The sequence below is a fragment of the Atta cephalotes genome, assembly GCF_000143395.1.
Source record: "Atta cephalotes unplaced genomic scaffold scaffold00030, whole genome shotgun sequence".
Classification (NCBI taxonomy): domain Eukaryota; kingdom Metazoa; phylum Arthropoda; class Insecta; order Hymenoptera; family Formicidae; genus Atta; species Atta cephalotes.
The window spans coordinates 930,579-950,418 of record NW_012130094.1 but is presented as its reverse complement, the minus strand read 5'-3'; the positions used below and the strand labels follow the sequence as shown (position 1 = coordinate 950,418).

At 32.0% G+C, this 19,840-nt stretch overlaps 1 protein-coding gene across 1 annotated transcript in view; it reads left to right on the top strand.

The window, feature by feature from the left end:
- Positions 1 to 4,107: 4,107 nt before the first annotated feature.
- LOC105620907 overlaps positions 4,108 to 19,840 on the top strand; it is a 73,022-nt gene continuing 57,289 nt past the window's right edge. Inside the window, exons 1-3 of the mRNA XM_012202384.1 lie at positions 4,108 to 4,165; positions 5,259 to 5,476; positions 13,137 to 13,275. Of these exons, the coding sequence (XP_012057774.1) occupies positions 4,108 to 4,165; positions 5,259 to 5,476; positions 13,137 to 13,275 (415 nt within the window). The remainder of the gene's footprint in view (positions 4,166 to 5,258; positions 5,477 to 13,136; positions 13,276 to 19,840) is intronic.

Here is a 19,840-nt window from a genome sequence, read left to right as displayed (position 1 = left end):
TATAATAATATATATAATGTACTGATTAATTAGATATACATTATGAAACAATAACCACAAGATTGGAAAGGCAATAGGAATCATATGGTAAAACGACATGTCTAAAGTGAGAACGAACGTGCCATTCATGTCAAGCTATATATTTACAAGCTGTTTTCCAGCTTTTGTCCTCTTGTCTTTTCGATTCGATACACGATATACGATCCATCCGATAAATGGACCTTTTAAATAATGTGTTCCCGCGGAAGTCGCGCTCGTAAGATAGCGACTGAATAAACATTCGAATTCACAGTCCTACTTCCGCTTTCATGTTCATCCGTTACCAGAACAACAATTTACTTCCGCAGCTGTGAGTTATTTTACAGCTTGTCGCCATAAAAGTGTGAGCACGATGTCCGTGTAAGTGGAAGACAGGATAAGAGCGAAATTGAACGCTTTGAGAAAGAATATTCGATAAAAAGAAAGAATCATCTTAAGCACAGCTGCTATTTTTTTAAAGTACATAAAAAAAGAAGTATTTTTATCAACAATTTGCAATAATTGCACAAAATAATTTTTTATTATCATATAAATCATATCACCTCTTTTCGTAAAGTCTTTTTTAAAGTGATATTTAAATAATTTTAATTATTCAAAAAAAAGATAGAGGAAATTAATAACTAATTATAATTAAATTTTTGAGTTGATGAGTAATTTGTTATTATTAAGGTATATTATCTATTAAAATTGTCTATTAAAATGTAACAAATTTTATAAAATTTATACAGATATTGTTAGCAGACAATATTTTCATGTTTTATAATGAAGATACAGATTATTAATTGCAAAATATTACGTATAAAGAACGCTTTGCTGAAGATCTAAAATTTTAGCTAATTTTTAAGATGCAAATCTAAAAATAATTTTGTTTGAACAATCAAAATAATTATATAGGATACTCAAATTAATTGTTAAAACTTTTAACAGCATTGTCATCAAAATCTACATAATTATTTTGATCTAAAATTATTTTTAGATTTATATTTAGCTAAATTTTTATATATTTTAGTAAAACTGTTTTTTTCCAGAGATTGCACTTGGAATACGTGCATAACAGGATATAATGAATTTGCATTATATGTGTGTGTGCGTGTGCGCGCGCGTGTGTGTGTGATACAACACAATATATATATATTTTTTTTTTCAAATATTAATTCTATTTTATAATACATAAGTTTTTTTTACCAATGATTTCACTCTTTGTAAAATATGTAAAATATGTTAATTTGCAATATATTTTTAATGTTATGTGTTTATATGCGTGTTTATCGTATCACTCGTATCTAAAATGTAATAATACGCAAATGTCATTAAGCTTGATTAATCCGCGATATCCCGTGTTTAATTCCCGTACGAGCTCTCATAATTATTATAAAAGATAAATCAGAATATGGTGTTGTTCGAGACTGTCGTTAACCTAGTTTCAGTAATAAGAGTATGTTTCGCGTAGAATTTTTATAAACCTCTTTTTTAGTCATCTACCAGCATGTACATGCGCAGCAATGAATAGACGTTGATTGAGTGTAGAATAACGAGTGGCTGAGAAAATAGAGTATCCGAAAATAGTATGATATTCCCGGTTCTTGAAATAAAGAAGAATGACATGATAAAAGTGAAATAAAATCTTTCTTTATATTACATATAAATATCGCTATTTATATTAATAGTAATAATTCCAGATTTTAAACGAATAGAATAATATAAATAATTTATAAACGTCAAATATATAAAATATATATAACTGTGTATTTTTAAAATCAGGAACATAAATACAACATACTTTTTGGATTTTTGTGACGTGAAAAAATGTATTTTTTATAACGATTTAACGGTTTGACGTAAAAAAAATGTTTTTTATAACGATTTAAAGACTAAATAACTAAAAAGTGTGATGTAAATACTATAACAAATAAATACTATAAGAGAACTGTTGCAAAATTTTTGCGTATTATTATCCAATATTTCTCAAAGTTTATGTTCTTTTTACAATGCGACATGCACAGATGGCGACGAAAGTGATTATTTCAATAGATACAGGAACGGAAGAGAGCATCGATTCTGCATACATAAGAATGAGAAGAATAGAAGGGATAGAGAGATAGGGAAATAGAGAAAGAGATCACGCAGAGAAGTTACTCGATTAGATCTAATCGAATTGCGATACGCGAAATTTCACGCATTCTTTACTGGTGAATTGTGTATGCGCATTCTTCACCTTTAGAGATCAAGGGGCATATCGAATTGCTTGGTCATTCCAATCACGTAGTCGAGTTACAGCGGTCCTCCGAAGATCCCAAGTAGCTGCTAGTGCAGTTCAGCGCTTTACAGTTTGCATGCTCGCAGTCGTTGATTTACGAACGTGCGCGGAGAGGGCCATGGAATGTAATAGCGGATCTAGGTTTGTTATTGCCGCTGCAACAATCGTTTGTATGCATTACTCTTTGTGCTCGGCTTTATGCATATAATCTAGAACCCGGGACGAAGACGGTCGTTATCAAGACAATGTAGCGACTATGTCGAGAAGCACTCTGCTTCTCAACATTGCTATGTCACGACATTATTGCGAATCTTGTCGATGGAAAAAGCAATGAATTAGTTAGTTCAGAATTACACAATGTTACAGTATTGGTATACAGTATTATTGGTTGATATAATTTAAATATATTTTATGATACGGTTACAACAATGATTTAATCGTATATTTCATTTTTTCATAGCTTATGGTATGCGTTATAATAATGAACAGTTCAAGAAATATGTAATATAATATTCAGTTTTGTATGTAAGATAATTGTTTTAATATTTTAGATAGTAATATTAATTTTATTTTTTGGTACTTTAAATTTAGTTTCTATAAAGTTTATATTAAATATTTTCGAATAATTATATTTAATATATCATTTATTGCTTGAACAATTTAATCTTAAGAATAAGGAATTAATCTTATTTTAAAATAAAATAAGTTTAGAATACAGTTTAATGAGAAAGAATACAAGATAAAATAAACGTAATGTGGTAATAAAATTCGCTGAATGTTATGAGAAAATAAACATCATTTAATGAATATATAATATTAATGACTTTCATTGTACTTCAAAGTAATTCTTCCCTCGAGGCAATACACTTCTGACTACAGTTCTAACTACGTTCATACAGTTCGCAGAACCTTTGTGAAAAGGCATTTTTTAATATTGCCTTAAATTTTGTTATCACACTGTCTTGACTGTCCGAAATATTTTGTAAGTCGAGTTCATTGTCTTCGCTAGGGAAGAAAAAGAAATCTGCTGAAACAAAATTGGAAGAGTAGGGAGAATGCAAATAACTCAAAAAATGATAATGCAACGCTGACTCAAAAATTGCCATATATGCTTTAAATCAGAATCGATGAACGTAAATATAACAATAAGACTTAAGGCAATATCCAAAAATTTTTCACAGAATTTTCGCAAGCTATACGAATGTGGAATAGTATTTACGGATATAATTATTACGGATATAATGATATATTGTTTCTAGAGGAGATTACTTTAAAGGACAATGATGATTGGTATATATATTAATTAAATGGTGTTTAATGATATTTTCTTACAACATTCACCGAACTTTATTGCCACATTATGTATATTTAAAAGATACCATTGAAATATCGTGTTTTATGCAAAATCTTCAAGAGTATTTAATATTTGCGAAAGACAGTGCAACAGTATTCCTAATATAATTGCGGGTATATTCGAATAATCAACATGATTTCGATCTTCTTTGGTTCTACAAATTTACTCAATAAAATTGAGAAGCACATCTCCTATGCTTTACCTCCGCGTTACCACGAGCGCCTCGTCGCAGGAGAAACGACCAATATCGAGTCAGACAGATGTTCCTTCGTCGCCGCGTGAATTATCGACTTCGTTCCTCCGTGCGCAATTCCTTCTGCCAGAGTTAGGAAATATTGAAAAATTTGCATATTCTGCATCTCGTACGTGACTGCTCACGACATAACTAACAAGCTTCTCATCTGTTTATTTTTCATATTTCTCAACGGGACGATGCAACGACGGCCTGCGCTCATCCATGTTGTGGATTGTTGGCTGTTTGGTGGCGGTGGTGACAACACTCTACTACGGTGATGGTGATATATTAACACATTGGTGATGGTGACACATACATTGACATATTTATTTAATTTATTTTGCGCTTGCTTGAAAATTTTGCATTTGTGCATTAAAAATATCGCATCTATATATTGAAAATACTATATTAATGTCGTTTGTTGGCACTATATTATCTGTTATTATTTTATTATTTATTCACACATGTTTTAACGCTTGAATTAATAAATTTATAATGAAATGGATATTGTCACATTTCATCACGCATTATCTCACATACTGATTATTAACATATGTGCGTGCGTGCGTGCGTGCGTGCGTGTGCGTGCGTGTGTGTATGTGTGTGTGTGTGTGTGTGTGTGTGTGTGTGTGTGTGTGTGTGTGTGTGTGTGTGTGTGTGTGCGTGCGTGCGTGTGCGTGCGTGCGTGTGCGTGCGTGTGCGCGCGCGCGCGCGTGTGTGTGTGTGTGTGTGTGTTACATATATATGTATATGCTGCTACAATCGCTTCACTATTTCCTCGAAAACTTCTACGACCGTACCGCCCTTTATTGGATGCCACTCGCGAAATTATCGCGCGAATCTGCATTTACACGCTGGTACCGTCTGCGGTTCCATTCGCAAACTCCATCGTCACGAACGATCTCCGCGTTAAATTCCGCAAATGTCGACTGCTTCCCGCTATGTTGAACCGCGTATCGTGTGTAAACGAAACGACGTCGCTTTCGCGGACGAATTTGTGCCATTGATACATCCATTCCCACTCCAATCCCGAACCAATCCCGGCTGATCGACTCGTTAATTACTCTCAATCCCTTTAAATTGATCACTGTTGTGGTGGCGATGCCATTACGGCTCATCAATCGATCTTCAATATGCGACCGCTTACACTTCTTCTATAATTTACGTGTGGCTTGAATCTCTTTTATTTACTTCTCATATTGCACCTTTCTGCGGCATCTTTATTTAATATTTCATTTTTTACTCGTTTATATTGATTATTGTCGATTATAACATTAATATAATTTTACTTTATTTACTTGATTTTTATGTCATTATCTATTGATTCGTTAATCTTATTTTATGTTGTGCGGTTTTTCTATTTTAATTGATAGCCCTGTTGTCAGGCACCCTGAAGACCTATCAACGTGCGGCTTGCGACGAGGAAACAATGACGTTAAAATGTCCGCCTGGTACTACCATCCTTGTCGAACACGCTCAATATGGAAGAACGGGAATGCACGGTATCAGCAAATGCAACTCGTCCGTTCCTCTGATGATCGCGGGGGACAAATCAACGAATCACACATGCATCTGGCCGCAATCAGTGCAGGTATGTGTCAATGAAATTTTCCTATTTTGAACAGGTAAATACCGATTGAGCAAAGCGGCAGCATATGTGGTTTTTCAAGTTTATTATTGTTGTGTGGATATTGATTGATTTAATTTACTTAGAAACTAATTGATAAAAATCAAAAACAACATTTTTGATTGATGAATTAAAGTTTATTAGAAAGTTAAACATTTTTTGGAAATATTTTTCTTTCTCATCAAAAATCTTTTTTTTTGTTTCTTAAAAATAATAAATAAAAATAATAATTAAAATCTTTTGATGCTGATGCTTTGGTAATAGCATAGTATGGCGTGCTAATAAAATATTGTAGACTTTTCTTTTCAAATAATAATTAGAAATTTTATATATTAGTAGTAATATTGAATTTTATCATATATAAGTTGATATTAAATTATGCCAAGGTTGAAGTGCGACGAATGCTTTTAATGCGATATTCTTTTTAGCATAAGTTAAAAGGCTGATCACATAGGTATTTCTAGTGTAATGGCATAGCGCACGAACTTCACAAATTTGCTAAACTTGGTAAGACATGATTCCATTTTCTTGTGAAAGTTGAATATTTGGACGTACTTTAAATTCCGATTATCTTCCGATTCTGCTTCTTCAGCTCCCGAAAGGAAGTTGGCGAGTACAAACTCCGTTCAATCTGAGCAGCCTAAATTCGTGAGTTCTGAAGAATTCGAACGTTGATCAAATGTAGGATGTGTCATCTCCGTTTCATAATATCTATGATATCACATTTCGTAATATCACGATTGCTTGATCTAACCTGATACATATAAAAAGAACAGTTTTCTGAAGTATTTAAATATTTAGTTAAATACAGATCTGAAAATAATTTTGTTAGAATCAGTAAAATAATTATGTAGGACTTTTAAACTGATTGTTTGGGTGTCAAAACTTTTTGCAACATTTCTCATCATAATTTCCTAAAATCTACATTATTTTAATGGACAACAAAATTATTTTCAGATCTGTACCTATTAAAATTTTTAGATACTTCCAAATTGTTCTTTTGTGTACCTGATTCTGAGAGAGATTTTACGCCGTCGTTCACGCTTGCTCCATTTCTGACAACACTTTCATTTCTCCACTTCGAAACTTCATTCAATGGTTTACATTTATTAGCTTTTCGTGAACTCCTCAATTCTAATCTGGAACAGGATGTGGATGATATATTCATTCCACTTTCATCTTCTTCTAGTTCTATCCTGTGTGTGTGAGTACCGAACTGGAAAGAATCGTAAAGTGAACCCCTTTTAGGGGTTTAACCTTCGTTCGCTTCAAGCATCATAAACCTTGCTCAAATGCATGAACTCGTGCTTGAATCAGAGTGCTGTTATTCTTGTCTATTGGATGATTTTACACATACACAAGGTCGAGATTGTTACAATACTCACAATTCTTTTTATCATTATCATTTTTGTCAGTTTTTTCATTTACACGAAAAAAAAAGATATATCTCTATATTAGAATATATCTCTATATTAATATCAAATTGTGAAAAGAACAATTTTGCTAAAATATCTAAAAATTTAACTAAATATATAATCTGGAAATAATTTTTTTGGATCATTAAAATAATTTTGTAGAAATTTTAAGCGTAATATGAGCCATGTTATTATAGAAAAAATTTTAATATTTTAGCAATCAATTTGAGTGCCAATCATAATTATTTTGATGGTATAATAAATGATACTAACAAAATTATTTTTAGATCTGTATAACTAAAATTTTAGTTATTTCAGTAAAACTGTTCCTTCACTGTGTGAATATTTAAACATAAAAAATTATAACATTCCAAATTCTCGCTTTTGACTTTATTTTTCGTTCCTTGTGATTTTTCGAAATTGTCGAGTGAGTTCGACTTTAAATAAGCTAAAGGAAGAAGCTTCGTCAAAGGCAACGCAGATGTACTCAGATGTAACTGTAAATATCATCAAAGGAGCTTTCGCAAAGTTTTCGCGAGAATGGTAATCGAGCAAGTCAAGAAGTTGAGAGAAAAGCATCAGTGTGTACGATTTATTCTCTCAACAGGAATGCAACAGCGGAAAGAAACTCCGCGAGAAAATTCCGCGAAGAATGCACTCGCACGAAAACTTGTTTTCTTTGAACTTAATTCACTGGCAATTATGGATCTCGCGCGGGAGCGAGTAAAGAGATATCCCGCACTGGTCTAAAATCTTAGTTGGCGAAATAATGGTAACTGACCTGAAAACGGCACCTCTGTGTTTCGTGAAGCATGCAACTGACAAATTCGTTTGAAGTTGCGCGGGCTAAAGAGAAGAGGCAGAAAATGGCTCGATGATATAACGAAATTGTGATCAAATGATGACGAATATAAAGATTTTCTTAGAATATACGTTTTTAGTCTCCTTTTTTCGATATTAAATTATTTATTTGTGAAAGTTATGATTTAAATGTATAAAAGCGGAAATCAAATACAAGATTAGCAACAATCTTTTACGTTATAAATTTTTTACGGTACTATCTTGTTTGTCTTAACTGAAACTTGCTCTTTATAATGAAACTTGGTATTAAAGACATATACGCGAAAAAACTGCATTGCTGAAATCTAAAAATTTAACTAGATACATATCTGAAAATATTTTGTTGTGCCCTTAAAAAGAACTAAGTAGAACTCTCAAGCATGATTAATGTTGCAAAAAGTTTTGATATTCTAGCAGCCAGCTTGAGTTTTATATAATTACTTTGATAGTCAAATGAAATTATTTTTAGATTTGTATCTAGCTAAATTTTAAGTATTTTAACTGAAATTGTTCTTTCCGTGTATAATAAAACAAGTTTTAGATTTATGTTAACGTCACTGAACAATGCAGTCTTCTGAAAAATCAAGTGTCTCTTGGTAATTCAGAATGGTCTTCGGTTCTATTCTCTCGAAAAAAGCGGTGTTATTCGCACGATATTGCAATATAATAACTTACCTTTGGTATACAATAAAAATCTTCGCCGGTATCCATCCGGTTTGTGGTTTTCGCGAGAGTCCGCGTATCGATTTCATATTTCATATTCCACCGACCGAAGAAGGAACCATTGTACGTATGATCCCACCAGAATGCGAAAATGGAGTAACTCTTTTATTTTGTCGACGATCTTATCCTCTTCTGCAGATCTTGCTTTTCACAAGATTTACGCTTTCTCTTGCGCGATACTTTTTAGTCACTGGATATACGATTCGCTCGACGACGCTTACTTTCCTTAACATATAAATTTTATAAAATGCTAAAATTTGTCGTCTTCCTTATGCGTACAAATATACGTGTGATATATAATATGACCGGAATTGTGCTAAGAAATAAAGTCTTTGTTAATCCTTTTACAAAAGATCGAACCATAAAACAGTGATAGATATAATTTTACGTATACGTATACGTATAATCCGCCTTACCTCAATGACTATCCGTAATGTTTTCTATAATGTTTCGGGAATTTATAGCGGTTTTGGATCTTTTCTACAGGCAGATTGTAACGTATATTGCAGAGGAAACCAATGATGGTCGATAGTTCAACGGGCCAAACACTGTAGAAAAATTTTCTTCCTGAACGATTTATTTGGTCTCTCAACAAAAGGTCGTCGACTCATAAAACAAGTCCATAGTGAAGTGCTTATAATCTATTTACTATGTTCTCATATTGGATCAACCTCCGATTATAGTTAACTCTGAATAATTTATGGAGTTTTAAAATTTATATTGCTTTTGATTCTAGAAAGTTGTAAAATTTAAATATATTCATAGATCAAACATAAAATTCAATAAATAAAATTTCAAACGATTGCGAATCGTGAAAACTATGTACGCATATATAAAATAAATAATACATCTATTGACACAAAATCTACTGATGTATTATTTCGTTAATAGAACGCTCTTTAAATGTCATAAAGGGGAAATCAATAGTAATAAGTTTTTCTATATAATAGAAGAAGTAATTAAAGTATATTCTCAAATTGTGACTCTTTCTTTGTATCGTCTTTTCTATTTCATCTAAAATGTTGGATGTAAAAAAATGAGAATATTTCATAATACAACTTTTAGTTCTTGTTAGTATAGTCTATATTCTGATATATAACTTACCATAAAAGAATTGATAATATGATTGGTTCGAGATCATTCGCGAGAAGGCGATCGTTCGAGCTATTGGCTTCCAATACACGAGAAATTTCTAGTCACCCTGATGATGCTCTGTTTTCACGACAGAAGCATTTCCGGTATGACTTGAACGAATCAGCGCGGAGAGACGGGTACTTTTCTCGGGTGCAAGTTACATGGGAATTTTCGACTGGAAAGCCGTATTCCTGAATGAAGGCGTATTCCCTGTAGAACCATAAGGAGAGTTCGACTCGAAAGTGGCTCCGTGCCTCGCCAAGCGATTCGAATCTCGCGAAAGGGCTTTTCCGCGCGAGTGCTTACCCTCTGCGCAACTTCTCAGCGACATACGTCGCTGCTTCTATAAAGAGGTAGGAATTTAAAGTCGTGGCTTGCCGGAATAAAAGCGACGGGTGCGCTCGTGTGCATCATACGCGTTCCTCGCGTGGAACGTATGTAAATCACGAACTGAAAGAAAGATTGAGACTGAAGTGGATGTACAAATATCGATAACGAGGATTTACGGAAATATTTACGTATAACGAGCAGATATTATAAAACGAGTTAACTTAAACGAATTTATAATTGAATAAGAGGTAGATCGAGATTGGTTGAGGGATTAAGGGAATTAGACCCAGTCGTTTTATAGCTTTGTTAGGAGATCGAGCGTCTGTGTATCTATAAAAGATTGAGATCCGATATGCTGATCCTTCAGTTTATAGCTTGATTTTATCGTCCGAGGATTTATGTTGGTTTCGTGGCACTTTGTATATTTAGTTCACTTTACTTTGAGCCGAAGCTCTTATTCTTGTCGCGCATCAACATATAAGTAATATCCAAGAATAACGAGCGAGAGTATCTCCTGAAATATATTGAGGGCTTCGTATATTACTAATCGTGTTGCTTTACGGTAAATTGAAATAGCTCAACTAATATCAAAGCGGTGGTCCTACTTGTGCTGAGATTGGTTTGTTAGTTTACGATATCGGGTCGTGATACAACAGCAAGAGAAACGTAGCGGTTTAAGGGAATTACGCGTCCTGACTTTGGCCCCTGAGGCGAAGTCGCTCGATGGAACGGTAAACGTTTACTTATAATGACGGACGACATGGAAACGGTCAGAATGTATCGACGCATGCGGAAAATCGATTTCTCCCATGGGAACCTTCGCCATATATACGTGAAATGCAGGAGAATGGCCCAAGACGGAAACTCCGAGAGCCGATAATTAGATGGATATCGTATATACGCGAAAATACATACGCGATCGAGTCGCATACGAGAATCTCAACGTGAATGTGTCGATAGCAGCTTGAAACTTGGGAACGTAATTTCCACGTTTCTCACGCTAGGTCTTCTGTTTTCCTTCACTTTCCCATGAGATGTTATGACTATTACAATGAACATTTTTTTACATTTTTCTACATTTTTATGAGTGAGTTCATCGATTTTTAATTATTACATGACACGAGGTGCAGGGTGAATTTAATCAGGAATAAAAAATATATTGAAATGCAGTAGAAATATCTTTTATTAACATAAATTTGAAATTAAAAACGTGAAAAGAAATAATCATTTGGCTAAGATTTCTTAAAATTAAAATCTCCGCAAAGTCAATTTGCGGTTTATATTCTTATTTTCACCTTTTATATGACATGGACTGTTATTGATATTACGCGTTGTCCCGATTAAAATTACTTAGTTCATTAAAATGCTTCTCATATAACGCGATTAAATTGCATTTAACGTAATCAAGGCAATGTAACTCGAGCCTTTGCATGTAATTAGCCGATTGAAAATGGAATCCTTGGAATTCTCAGCGATGTGCGGATATCACCAGGCGTTATCGGATAACCAATGACTTCTCAGGAACGTGAAACTCGAAAGGATGATTTCCCGTGATGATGTTACTCGCTTCCGACAGCTAATACTTTTATACTATTCAAGTGGAAATTTTCTTAATTAAAAAACCGTATATCTTTTTTCGCTTTACGCGCTCACCATTTTATCTCTTCCGCGGAATCCAATCGTTGCAGTTCTGGATAACGTTGAAAACGCATTTCCGTGAAAGTTGAAACATGGTTTTTACTTCATTTTTTGCCAAAGCGGTTGTAACCGCTTGTTACAACTTTAACTCTTATCTTACGTAACCTTTATTTTGATATTTTTTGTTCATTTATGAATGTTTTGCGATTTATCCTTTATAATATAATGTTTATGAAATGAGTTAAAAATTTAATAATTAGATAAAGATTATTAATATTGTAAAAATTTAATCTTAAAAATTTAAATCATAATAAATGATATTGGAGCGATACATGAATAACACACCTAAGTAGAAAAATATCTTATTCACTCTGAGCTAGATTAGTGTTTAATAATATTTCGATATGAATTTATATCATCAATTCGGTAAATTACATACCGATTTAATTTTTAATTTTGAAATGCAATCTTAAACTGAAACTGAGATAGTAATATCTCATATTAAATCAACAGGCAATTTAAGAACATTGATGCTAATCAGCATCATTATTCTTAAATTATTGTAAAGGATTTATTGCGAGAAATGTCATCTCAAAGTTTAAATCTGGATTTCTCATTCCATAACGGGCATCTTTATTATATCAATTCGATCACTGTGGCATATGGTAATATTTAAAAATTTAAACGTTTTTATTTATATCTTTATGAACAGCTCATCGCTCATTTTATCGATTTATTCTTGCAAATATTGGCACATGGCATACGATTTTGTTATGCAGGTCGACCTCAACGATATTAGTTTTACTTTGTCCGACAGCTTTTCATGAAAAAAAGCAAAAATAATCTCATTTCATAGTCAAACTCGTCGGTGAAAACGTTTGGCTGCAAAATTATGTCTTTATTTCATGCAAAAGCTAACTGGTTTAATTTGAAGTTGTCACAGTTTGTCTACCGTCTTTGATATGGTTTTGTATCCAGATGAATACCTTTTATATCAATTGCAATAATCGCGGCAAAAGATTTCTCTGTAATTTTAGTCTTCAAAGTAGTATCAAACTAGATTGTTCTATTGCATTGCAGTTTATTCATGTTATCATATTAATTTCTATTGTATTTCCTCTTTTTTGCTTTAATGATCTGTGCATAATTGCTTAATGATTTTGAGATATATTTGCATTACTTATTTTTAAAAATTCTAAAAGATTTTAATAACTTTTGTTTTTTTTACATATTTTAATTATGATTTTAACAAATAGTCCAACACAGAGAATTTGATATGAAGTGATATATATAATATAATATTTGTTATGATATATTAGTGTCACCTTCGCGATTTATCTTCAAAAGATAATTTTCTTTATTTTACATACATTTTTTTTGCTTGTCAGTTAAATATACATAGGATATTATTTTTGTATTATGTTAAAATTGCAACATTTCTTAACTGCGCGAATTGATGCTCAGAAAAGATATAAAGGGATATCGTTTATAATTCTTATCGATTCTGATCGCAAAGTGAACGGATCTTCTCATTGACGCGTTAGCACTCACTGTTGCAGATGGTGGTTGGAGTCTGTCAAAAAAAGCGGCAGTGTAAGTTCAACACTGATCCGAAGACTTTCCAAGGTGATCCCTGTCCTGGATTACGGAAGTACATCGAGGTCGCCTACAAATGCCGTCCTTGTAAGTACCCTCATCCATATACATGCAGATATATTCACACGTACGTCTGCATGGATGCATGTGCAAACGTGCACGAGTAGATCGAGCTACACCTTTTCGAGAGAGAGAAAAGGAATCGTTTTTCTCCGAGACATCCGATTCCTTTTTATGCGAACATCGAGTGTTAGGTCGGTTCGCCGTTTGCATAAGAACCGGTGATATCGATGAAATTCCTTGCGCAACACGCACGATAGCGGGAGGCTCGCGGAGAAATTCTCAGGTGCGACGTGATCCAGCAAATTCCAACCGATTCCGGTGGCTGCGGGAATATTTACTGCGGGTAAGAACGTAATTTTGCAATTATTCTGAGACCGAAGATGAATTGAAATCGAAGTTTAGCTATAAATACTATAACTTGCTATCAGGATTTTATTTTGTTACGAGTGCCTTAATTTTATGCCGAATGGGAAGACTTAAATAAAACCATTATTTATCAATTAATTAATCAATTAATTATTTATCAATTAATAGAAGTTTTTATTTTTAAAAATATTCAATTATTTGACTTTAAACTAATAATTAACATTTATATGTTATTAATATAAATTGTAGTTAACAAAAAATAAATTATAGTTAAACAAAAAATGAAATCCCCTTGCGGAATTTGCTGTAATATGAGGTAATATCGAATAGCTTTTATTTTTTATTTAAAAATGAAATTTATGGTTTAGGTTAATATATAATATATAAATGTTAATTATTGTAGTTTAAAGCTAATCTCCTTCGAATAAAGCTTCTATAATTAATAAATAATTAAATCGGCTTTACTTAACCGTTCAGGACTAAAGGTTCTCGCTTAATAGATCACAATTATATGCACGAGAAAAAAAGATGCGGAACATTTGTAATTATGATATTATTAAAAATTCGCTAATATGATGATAAATACAGGACGAAATATATGTTTGATGTTTAAATAATTTGTTGCGCGACTTAAGATTTATGTCATTAAATTAAATTATTTTCATTGAATTTACGTATTGATTTCTGCGCTAATTTCCATTGCCTCATTGCTGTTTATTATTTGTTTGGCTTTATTTAATTTTTCCCATATAGGTATTCACAATTCTCTCATTCTCTCCCACATCAAAATTATTGAAAACATATTAATGGTATTTATTTTAAATAGCATGTGCTGCAGTCTATGGTCACATGTTATAGTGACATTAAGCATATATCAATTGCGAGAAATGCGAGATTATCACTACTACAATATAATATTGTAATATTATTCGCATTTACTCTGTGTTCCTTTTTCTCTTATTCTCCTCTACTCTCATTATTCTACATAATTAAATATAGAATTAAGGATATAAAGTATTAAAAAATAGGAATATTTAATTTTTAATGAATTAGCGATAATTTAAGTAAGTCAAAACAAGACTCTCAATATTAAAATAATAAAATTATGGGACATCAAAGCATATAGAAGTCCACGTACGAGTAAGATTACGTAAACATTATAAAACTATAAAAAGTAAGTATAACATAATAAAAAATTAATTATTAAAATAAGACAATATTTAATCATATTACATGTTTCGGCTACAAGTTCGAGAAAGAATACAATAAAAAAATATACAATAAAATATATATTGTGTGAAATGAAACGCAACCGCTAATGAAAAACGCAGAAAATATATTTTTATTGTATTCTTTATATCTGAAGAGGGCTCAAACTTATAGGCCGAAACATGTAATGCGATTTGATTAAATATTATCTTAGTCTATTAACAGTTAATTTTTTATTATGTTATGCTCATTTTTCAGTTTTATGTTTACATAACCTTACTCGTGGACTGCTATTTGTCTTGATGTCACACAATTTTATTATTTTAGCAATAATTTATTTGTTTCTTTTGAAGAACAAATTTTAATACTTTTGCTTTAGACATCAAAACTTTATACATTTTTTGTATTGCCTGGAATTTTACTGCATTTACTATGCTAAACTTAGCGTGAATAACAAAACCACCGTTTAAACAGTGATATCAGAGATCTATACATACGCATCCATGTAGAGCAATGAAGACCTGTTGCAGTAACAAGCTTCAAGTAATTTTTGCTACGGAGTATAGCAAATACTCCATCGCGGCGCGTTTTACATTCTGTAAGTCCGCACTGGTTCCTGCAGCTCGTGCTCAAGCCACAGTCATCTCATTGTTTACTGCGCACACGGTAAATCCAAGTGCTTTTTCGGGGCATTGCTGGCAGCGTTAAATCACTCTCCTAGAACAAAGGTATGTCAGTTTCGCACGTTGAAAAAGGTTACCAGTAGAATAAGCGCAAGAAACCTAGTTTTGTGACCAGTTTGTTTTAGTTCGATCATACGCTATAGGAATGTTGAATAACAAAATCATAAAATGCTTTTATTTCTTTTATTTTTTTCACAGTTTCAAATATAAGACAATTGACTATAATATATAGAAAATATTAACCCTTATCTACAGCTGAAAATTACATCTATATTCTAAATTTTTCTATTTGAAATACAAGAGAATCTCCGCCTTACGGCGATCGGTACAGAAAGGAGTTTAAGTTTTTTTTCTTACAATTTAAAGTTTAAAGTTTTTTTTCTACAATTAGAACTTTATAATATCATTTTTGCTTTAAGTTTGAGTGATCTGTTATTGTAATTAAACATATTGTAGGTATTATTAAAATTTATTTTTTTAACTGAATGAAAAGCAATATACAATTTTTATCGATTATTTATAATCTATAGATTTGTGCTTTAAATTGTGAATATATCACGTTGCATGTTACACTTTTAAAAATATTTCGCATGCTTTTTTATGCCATTTGCACCAGAATACATCTGATAACACTGAAGTATTAAATGCATTATTTTCTATATTTTGTTTCTATGTAACCATATATGAATATTTTTAACAAGACATGATATAAAAGTTATTTCAAAAAATGTGATATTTTGCACGCCTTTTAAAATGAATATTTTTTTTATCTACAAGTATTGCTAAAAATCGTAAAATAAAATTTGTTATATTTTAAAACGTGTGAATGGTTGAATTTTTAAAGTAATTTGTGTGCAATATTTTTCATAACTATCAACAAGCTTTTTAATTCACAATCAAGAAAAGAAAAAATTGATTAATATATATTTAAATGTGCAGTAAAAGTAGTATTCAATAATAAATAAAATAAAAAATACTACACTTGCTCCATTTAATTATAGAGTAACTTACAAGACAATTTTTGCTTAATAAGCTTCGCAATCATCCTGCGAGATCGTTTTCATAAGAACAGTAAGCGTAGGACATTTGAACAGATACGAAGAAAAGTTCGGGAAACGAGAGTACATATTATGGCGAGATAGGCTGAGAAGTTTTCCTGGCGTATTTGCGCCATGTAATATAGAAGACAATGGCTTTGAATACCATCTTGGAAGTTCTTGTCCCAAGATCTTCTAGAATAATCTTTAATGTCTATAAAAAGATTGTGATCAAATGCAAGAAGTATTTCAAAATTAATTTCTTTATTAGAAGTGATCTACGCAAAAAGAAAAAGTCAAAATTAAGAGCAAACAATTTATTTTAGATTAATTGAGGTATAATATATACTTTAGTTAATTAAAAATTCTTAAAAAAACAGGTAAAAGTACTTTAAATATTTAATATTACTAAAATTATATTAATAATTGTTATATGTTATATATTAATATAATAATAATATAATATTTATACTACTTGTCTCCTTTTATAAATAATTTTATTACTGCATAATAATATTATACATAATATTATTATGCAATATCGCACATAAATATAATATTTTGAATAGCGCCGCAATAATAAAATTATTTGTAAAAGGAGACAAGTAGTATAGATCAACAATATATTTGGCAGATAATTTGTAGATACACATATAGCCATATAGTAAACAGAATTGTTGAAAAAGGCATTTTAAAAACAGAGACTTCAAATACTTGTTTACTGAAGAAGCATTTTATTATTTAGTAGATGTATTTAATGGTCGTGTAAAAATTCTCATATTAAGTCATTATGAATCTTGCAGCATAATAATGTAAAGTATACTAATAAACAGAATAAAGAGTATAGATAACAATATAAAGTATAATAATATATATAATAGTGTATAGTATAATAATATAAACATTTGATTAATTTTTATTTCGTGAAAAATATGAAAAAGGATGAATTTATAATGCTGCTTTAATATGGTATATAAAGATTTGAAGACAGATTATATAATGCAAGTTATTTCATGCATCGTTTTACATACTGATAATTCTGTCGAGAGTACGGCTTAAGCATAATGTATAATTTTCTGGACGCGAAATGACGAGTGTAGGAAACTATAAGCGAGAATTCCATGTCCAGTAAAATGTTCATTTTATAAAACTTTAATTTCCTTTTTTTTTTTTTTTTTTAGTAATATAGTGTCGCGTGTAACGACGAAATAAAACCTACAAGCAGTCATTTAGAAAGTATGCGGTTGCACTTTGCAGTTCACTAACAGACACGTAGGAAATATGACGATAATGGCGACGCTTTGGACAAAAGTTTATTCTTGCCGCAATTTTTATTATCTGGAACAACATATGCGTGTTCACTCCAAACGCGGCGTACGCAACTTTGTTACCACAACGTACATAATACTTTTATTTTGTGTAAATTCGTTGTGTAACATATTGAATGCAAATTGCAACAATTTCATATTTCTATAATTTTATTTTAATTGTAATGACATTTTCAGACAAACTGTTTTCTCATTATTCTCTAACAATACGCTGCATCTATAAATTAATGTTTTGTCAAATTAAATTCTTAAAATTCTGCTTACATCATATGTAGATGTAAATACGTTTATACATTTGATGATTTTACTCTATATTTTTATCGAAGATAGAGAGAAGAGGAGAAGAATCCATTATTCCTGAATAAAGTTCTATTCGCGTATCCATTAAAATGTATATTCGCGTTTCGCGTATTTACATCCGTCACTTCGTCCAAAAATGAAACGTGAACACTGGGATGACGCTTGTACGTGGCTAACGCGGTTGTCCTCTGTAATACATCAACGGGGCGATTACATATTACAGGTGTCGCGTTACGTGCCAAAGCCAGCCGACACCTCACGCGTCGCCCGCAAATCTATCCGGCGACAACACGTGCCACTTATTGCACTGATGTATGTACACGCACAATAAGCCGCTTATACAAACGTGCTTAATCTGTCTAATCAATTTTTGCTTTGTTTATGCAACTAATGATCAATGTAGTGAGGAATAAACGAGGTTGCTTCATGTTTTGCACCGCGATGGAATTTATAACGCGTATAATGATCAGATCATATATTTGGAGCGTGCCTGAACGCGATTAATGAATGTAAGCATTTTAAGAACCTGATTTCTCGATCTGTCGATACAATCTTACTTTGAAAATTCAAAACTTTGAAAGTGATTTTTTATTGCTTGAAATATATTATTGCATTAATTACAGAATAATGGAATTATTTATCGTACGTTTGACTTAATAACATTGATCGACAAAATTTTACTTTTTTATGTTAATTTGATCTGATAAAGTATTTTTTATAATATTTTTTATATTGTTTTCAAGTCTGTTAAATTTGTGAGGACAGAATTTTTGAGTAACATGCATAAAAAATTATTCTATTTATCTCTTTGTTTCTTAATTTGTTGTTTTTTAATTTTAATTAAGAAAATGATTCCATACAAGTTATTGTTAGCAAAATAATATAAATTTCTAGAAAGAGTTATATTGATTATAAAAAATTGGAATCCGGATTAGGATAAATTCTAATCTCATTTCCAAAATTTGTAGAAAAGATATAATAAAAATCAAAATTATTCATTTAAAATCATTATCAGTGTAATTCGCAGCGTGTAATTGTGCCAGTTCATTTGTTTTTATTACTTTTCGTATATTTTTTTTAATCTACTTTTTAATTCCAATCTTTTTACAGAAATAATTATTACACACATGTGATTCATCCATCTCAGGATTTAATAGACCATCTTTATCAGCTCCTTGGCTTTGTCGGTCACTCTCGACACGTATTCTTTCTCCGCGTCCACACCGCATCGAAGTAGAGTTCGAGAAAGGGTCGGACGTACCTTGAAAAGAATTCCATTCGGCGTACATGAGCCGCTCCGGGTACCGACGTGCCCTGTCGGAAAGAGAAGGGCACGTATTCGCTCGCGTTTACCTCCTTTCTCACCCTCGCTCCATGCACACGTACATACGTGGAAACTAGAGATTCCATCGATGTCAGGAAAAGTAGGTCGATCGAAGCCGGCCTTTTGCTGAAAAAGTGAGGAGCCGGCTCCATTGTCGCTTCGAGTAGTCCGCCGTCGAGGGAATTACCTCTCTCCCCTTTCAACCCTCTTTCCACCACTCTTCTTCGCCATGGCGGTGCTTCCTCTTTTTTGCCAATTAAAACCCCAGACTGGACATTTCTCTCTCTCCCCTCTCTCTCTCTCTCTCTCTCTCTCTCTCTCTCTCTCTCTCTCTCTCTCTCT